We start from the raw sequence: 5,667 nt of genomic DNA on the forward strand, positions 1-5,667 counted from the left end.
TTCGGTCTTGTCACCCTGGCCGTTCATGAAATAGGGAATGGATATCGTTGGTCTCCTGCCATTAGCGCCCGGTAAGGCTCAATTTATCTTATTTATGACTGATTATTTTTCTAAGTGGGTGAAAGCCCATGCATTTGAGAAAGTCAGGTTGAAGGAAGTTATTGATTTCATATGGTACCATATAATATGCCGATTTGGAATGCCAGCCGAGATCGTTGCGACAATGTGATGCAGTTCATCGGAAGCAAGGTGAGCATGTTTTTTAAGGACCATAAGATCAAAAGGATCCTATCAACACCCTATCACCCTAGTGGAAACGGGAAGCAGAGTCCACGAACAAAACCATACTCCAAAACCTCAAAAAGAGGTTGACCGGTACCAAAGGGAAATGGAAGGAAATCTTGCCCGAAGTCCTATGGGCATATCGTACGACCTCAAAATTCAGTACTGGAGCCACCCCGTTCTTGTTGGTCTACGGTGTTGAAGCTCTTATACCAATCGAAGTAGGAGAAATCGAGTTTCAGGTTCCGATATGTGACCGAAGAGTCAAATGACGAGGCCCTGAGTACAAACCTGGAACTGCTAGACGAAAGGCGTGAGGCCGCCCTCGTCCGATTGGCCGCCCAAAAGCAACAAATTGAAAGATATTATAATCGGAGAGCCAACCTTCGACACTTCAATATCAGGGACTTGGTGTTAAGAAAGGTGACACTGAGCACCCGGAACCTGAATGAAGGGAAGCTAGGACCGAATTGGGAAGGTCCATATCGAATTATCGATATCACCGGCAAAGGATCATACAAATTCGAAACAGTGAACATTGAGCGGCTGCCGAACAACTGGAACATAACCCACTTAAAACGATACTACTGCTAAGGTACGACCCCATTCATTACTTTTATTTAAATATATTATAAATTGGACTAACGCTTGCAGGTAACGACCAAGGAATAATGCAACTATTAAGCCTGAAAATACTCATTGCACTCTTTTTCCCTTGAACCGGTTTTGTCCCAAATAGGTTTTTCGGCAAGGTTTTTAATGAGGCAATAGTTGATCGTGCTAACTTAGAATTGAAGACCGACTATGAATCGGAGTCAAGGTTCACATCAATAGTATCCGAGCCCTATCAAAGATCGGCCTCGAATACTAGGGGTCGTCACCCTCGGGTAATGATTTTAGCAAGGAAGAAAACTTCGTGCTCAAACAAGTCTGGACTTGGTGGATAGGATTCGTTGTAAGGGCCAAACGGTCAAATGAACGGTGACCAAATAGACCACTTAAGCCATAACATGAAGCTTGTACACATTTGCAATCTTGTATGTTGCACAGAAATAAAAGAAAGTTTCTACCTTGCAGATATATATTTTGTCTCTTAAAAACTACTGTATTTTGTTCCTTAAGGACATCGAACCCAAGGGCCACCTCTGTCCGAATCCAAGAGATCACCTCCGCTCGGGGACTGTCGTCATGGGTAAGCTCGGACAGCTCGGGCTACATAGCCCAGGGGCACAAAACCTATTAGGCAGTGCCCAAACATCAAAGGCAACGACCATCCCCATTCGGGGACTATTGCTCGGGGCAAGCCCGGATGGTTCGAGGTTATAAGCCCATTGGGTAATACCCGAACATAAAAGGCTACGGCTGTCCTAGAACGGCTCGGAGATGTCCGAGATATTTAACCAAAACATAAGGCCTTCAAAATTACTTAACAAGTTCAAAGGCTACCCTCGACAAAATTATAATCTGAAAAATTCTAAGTAAATACTTCGAGAAAAGCTTCCGGTCATACCAAGCCCCCCACGAGTCTTAAGAAAAATAATATCGAGAACGAGCATTGTTCGGACTTCCGAACAATACCTAATTATTACATGCAAAGGCATTCAAAATCTTTGCAATCGCAAAGAAAAAATCAAAAGGAAACAAGCTTTAAATTTGTCGAAGGGAAAAAGCCGTGTATATATACATTAAAATTTACAAAGGCCAAAACGGCCTCAACAAAATACAAAAGTACAAAAGCAAAGAAAAATCTACAAGGCACGTAAGAAGCCCGCTCTTCACCGGAGCCCACCTCATCACCGGAGCCATAGGGGTCCTCCCCGTCCTCGAATCCACCCGAACCCTCGGAATCTTCCTCATCCTCGGGGTATGCCAACTTCTTGGCCTCGGCCTCGAGCCTCGTAACATTTTTAATCTTGGCCGATAAATCGAACCCCCGGGCATGAACTTCCTCGAGAGCCTCCCTCCAGGACTGCCTTCTCACATATTTGACGATGGCTTTCAGGCATTCCTGATCTGCCTAAGCATCAGCTTTGTACTGGGCCACCATCTCTTCAGCGTTGGCCCGAGTATTTCCGCCGCTAACTTGGCTGCTTCAAGATCCTTGGTAAAGGTATCCCGTGCGGCTAAGGCTGAGCCCAACTGAGACTGGAGGTCTTCAATTTTTTGGGACCGGGTTTCAGCTTTCTCCTTTATCGATCGAAGTTGGGCCTCCGTCGAGGCCAGCCGCTCCCAGGCAGTCTTCTTTTCCGAAGGCAATCGATCCATCTTGCCCTTCCACTCTTCGGTCATGGCGTTGACTTCGTCCATCTCAACCTGGAGCTGATCGACCCGATCAACCTTTTGCTGAACCTGCGGATTTTGACCGTTAGACACCATGTCTATCTCGTCATCACTAACTTCAAAGATTTTTAACTGTTCCAACAGGTCGGCATGTTCTTTCTGAGCCGCGTCCAACTCGGCTCGGAGGCTTTTGACTTCTTCTTCACGTTGATCGCTGAGAAGCTCATACATGCTCCTCTTCTTAGCAAGCTCTTTGACTTCGGCCTCGAGTTGGCTCAGCTCATCCCGGTATCGGAGGAAGTTTTTATGGTAGAACACCGAGGCCTATAAATATGAGAAGAGATATTAGAATCACCAAGAACTAATTCTAATATTGGAAGAGACATTAGAATTATCAAGAATTACCCGGTTCAGTGCCTGTTGAGCTTCGTTGGACAGGCATGACGCATCTATCTTGTTCATTTTTTCCTGGTCTTCTTCGATTACCAGGCACCGGAAGCAACTAGCTATCCCTACAGGAGCGGAAAGAATTCGGGCATCCTCCGAAATGGTGATAACGACGGACCGCTTCCGAGCAGGATCTGTGCTCGGAGCGGGGAACCAATTAAACAATCTCAGGCTCAAGGTCTGCCCGCCAACCTCTGAGGTTGGACTTTTCCTTGGCACCTCTAATTCACCCGATCCGGTGAAATCCTCCAGGGCGGATGAGTCTACACCGTCACAATATCCTCATAGGGGATCGATAGGTCTATGGACCTCCTCGTGGGATCGCTCCTTTGTCGTTCGGGCTTCATCGAACATTGATTCTGTGAACGAAGGTGATCCCGAAATATCTATAATGTCGGGCGGGGCAGAACCACTTCGACACCAGCCTTGCGAACCTGAGGAGGATTAGCTTCCAACGTTTCCCCCTTGGCTGCCACCCATTCCTCGGGGATAGACGGGTCGTGGGCCACAAATATTTCTTCCTCCTCGGGCTTATCCCTGAGCCTGAGGAGTGATTCCAAGTCAACCACTCGGGAGCTGGAGGTTTTCTTTGGCTTACGAACCAACCTCCTTCTCGTTTTCTTCTTCTCCGAGCTCGGGGAACTCGGGGCTATTTTCCTTTTCTTCTCCTCCACTATGGATCCGGGGTGTCCCGAAGGAGAAAAATTAGCAGGTAAGTCCTCGTCCCCAACCGAAGGCCTAAGCTCGGCTGTCTTAGGCAAACCTGCAAAAGAGAAGTAAAGAAAAAATAATAAGAACGTAATACTAAGAGAAGAAGCCTAACACAATCTACTTGGGAAAGAAATATTACAATAGGAACGGGCCTCCCAATGGCCCTTTGAGAGTTTGCGCCACGAGCGCTCGGAGTAGGGCATCTTTGAGACAATACCTTTGACCCACTCCTTGAGTCGAGGGACAGCATTTGGGACTCAAGCGACAGCTGCACCACCATGAATACCAATGAGAAAAAGAGAGATGAACACGAAATCAACATTCGAGGGAAAGTTTTACTTATGTGATACATTCCACTTCTCGTAGAAAGGTCTAAATTCGGCCGGGATCAAATCTGAGGTCCTTACCCATACAATACGACCCTGCCAGCCTCGATCTCGATCCTCGTCGATGCTCAAAATAGGGCTTTGTTGGCCCGGCGTACAAGCTTTTTCAGTCCCCTCCTCCCTCCTCTCTCCCCCCCCCGAAGATTCGGGGACTGTATAAACGGAGCAGATAATCGATGGTGAAGGTGCACGAATCAATTTTATTCACAAAAAATTGGAGGAGGATCACGATCCTCCACAGTGAAGGGTGAATTTGGCTGAGGCGTACATTATACCTCCTGTAGAAGTCTAAGATGACCGAGTCCACCGTGCCCAATGTAAAGGGATAAGTGTAAACACTCAGATATCCCTCGACATGGGTGGTAATGGCCTCTTCAGAGTTGGGAACCACGATATCCTTGTCGGCCTAGTTGCAGTCTTTTTGGACCATGGGGAGGTCCTCTTCGGTGATTGAGCAAATGAATCTCAAGGCATCCTCACGCCGACCTTGTACCAAAGAAGGCTTCTCGACCTTGAAGTCATCAGCGACTGAACAACCCCTGTGAATGAACATTTTCAAGCGAGGTTCAGGAGTCGGTTCATTGGTAACCATATTAGCAGCGGATCTCCCGAGATCGACCACATCCGAAGTGGTTTCGTTGGTTCCGGCAGTCGTTTGGTAGGTAAAAGCAACCTTTTGAGGAATACATTTTGAGGTTTAAAGGTTGAAAGCTGGAAGCTCAGATGTGTTGGCTTAAGTGGATGATGAGTAAAAATTTTGCAAAGGAATCTCGAGTAACTGAGATAAAAATGCTAGAATGTGAAAACGAGTAGTGAAATCCTGAGGATACGAGGATAGACGGTTTGATGTAAACTAAAAAATGAACAAAAGAGAGGTTATTTATAGTGGTTCCGTAGCGTTTTGCCTCCAGGGACAACCAACTGGCGGCTGACATGCATTTAATACCATTATGACATGACTGACGAGACCTTTTAAGATTTTTGTCGTTTATGTCATGGCGTATTGGAGAAGGAATCGGGGTGCTCGTATCGTTTCTCGTCATCTTGCTCTCTAAGAAACGAGGGGACTATTTGTATAGGGTAAACAATGAGCTCATGATACACTCCGGCCTTCAATAGGGTAAAACAAGCTCGAGATATGATTGCGAAAGATCAGAATCGAAGCAAAGGTCTAATCGAGTCAGAATATGGGGGCACGTTGTCTGTCCTAGATAATATCGGGGTCATGATTCGAGATCGATCCAAATCCTGAAAGACTTCGGAGAACATCGTCGGGGAGTCAAGCACGACCAACATAAGGCCGTAATATCCGCAACTGGCTGGATAACACGACGTGGATCTCGACACGTATCGATAAAGAACCGACAATCAGTTAAACAGAAGATTGTGTACCTTTATAGAGTTGTACTTAGAGTATGATTCCCTTACTATATAAATGGGGTTTATAATTCTCTAGACACATTGTAACATGCATTCCAAAGAAATATACTACTATTTTCACTGTTATTGTAAGCATTTTCTCACTTTTATCAAAGTTGTCCACTGTGAGCCCGAATTGAGG

General features: G+C 46.1%; 1 protein-coding gene across 1 annotated transcript; it reads right to left on the reverse strand.

Annotated features, from left to right (window-relative positions):
* Nucleotides 1-2,280: 2,280 nt before the first annotated feature.
* LOC138895400 (GRIP domain-containing protein RUD3-like) lies at nt 2,281-4,698 on the reverse strand. The gene is made up of 3 exons (XM_070180085.1): nt 4,593-4,698; nt 3,444-3,772; nt 2,281-2,886 (listed from the first exon to the last, which is right to left on the reverse strand). Exons 1-3 carry the CDS (start codon nt 4,696-4,698, stop codon nt 2,281-2,283), a joined length of 1,041 nt encoding a protein of 346 aa, XP_070036186.1.
* Nucleotides 4,699-5,667: the final 969 nt, after the last annotated feature.

This window comes from Nicotiana tomentosiformis, chromosome 7 (genome assembly GCF_000390325.3).
Source record: "Nicotiana tomentosiformis chromosome 7, ASM39032v3, whole genome shotgun sequence".
In the NCBI taxonomy this organism is placed as follows: domain Eukaryota; kingdom Viridiplantae; phylum Streptophyta; class Magnoliopsida; order Solanales; family Solanaceae; genus Nicotiana; species Nicotiana tomentosiformis.

Bases quoted from the DNA above. Each gene is read 5' to 3' on its own strand.
- LOC138895400 (XM_070180085.1), bottom strand. From the start codon at position 4,698: ATGGTTACCAATGAACCGACTCCTGAACCTCGCTTGAAAATGTTCATT. The intron at 3,773-4,592 runs GTCGGCGTGAGG...TCTCTTTTGCAG, and splicing joins GAAGCCTTCTTTGGTACAAG to GTTTGCCTAAGACAGCCGAG. The intron at 2,887-3,443 runs GTTCGCAAGGCT...TCATATTTATAG, and splicing joins TGGAAGCTAATCCTCCTCAG to GCCTCGGTGTTCTACCATAA.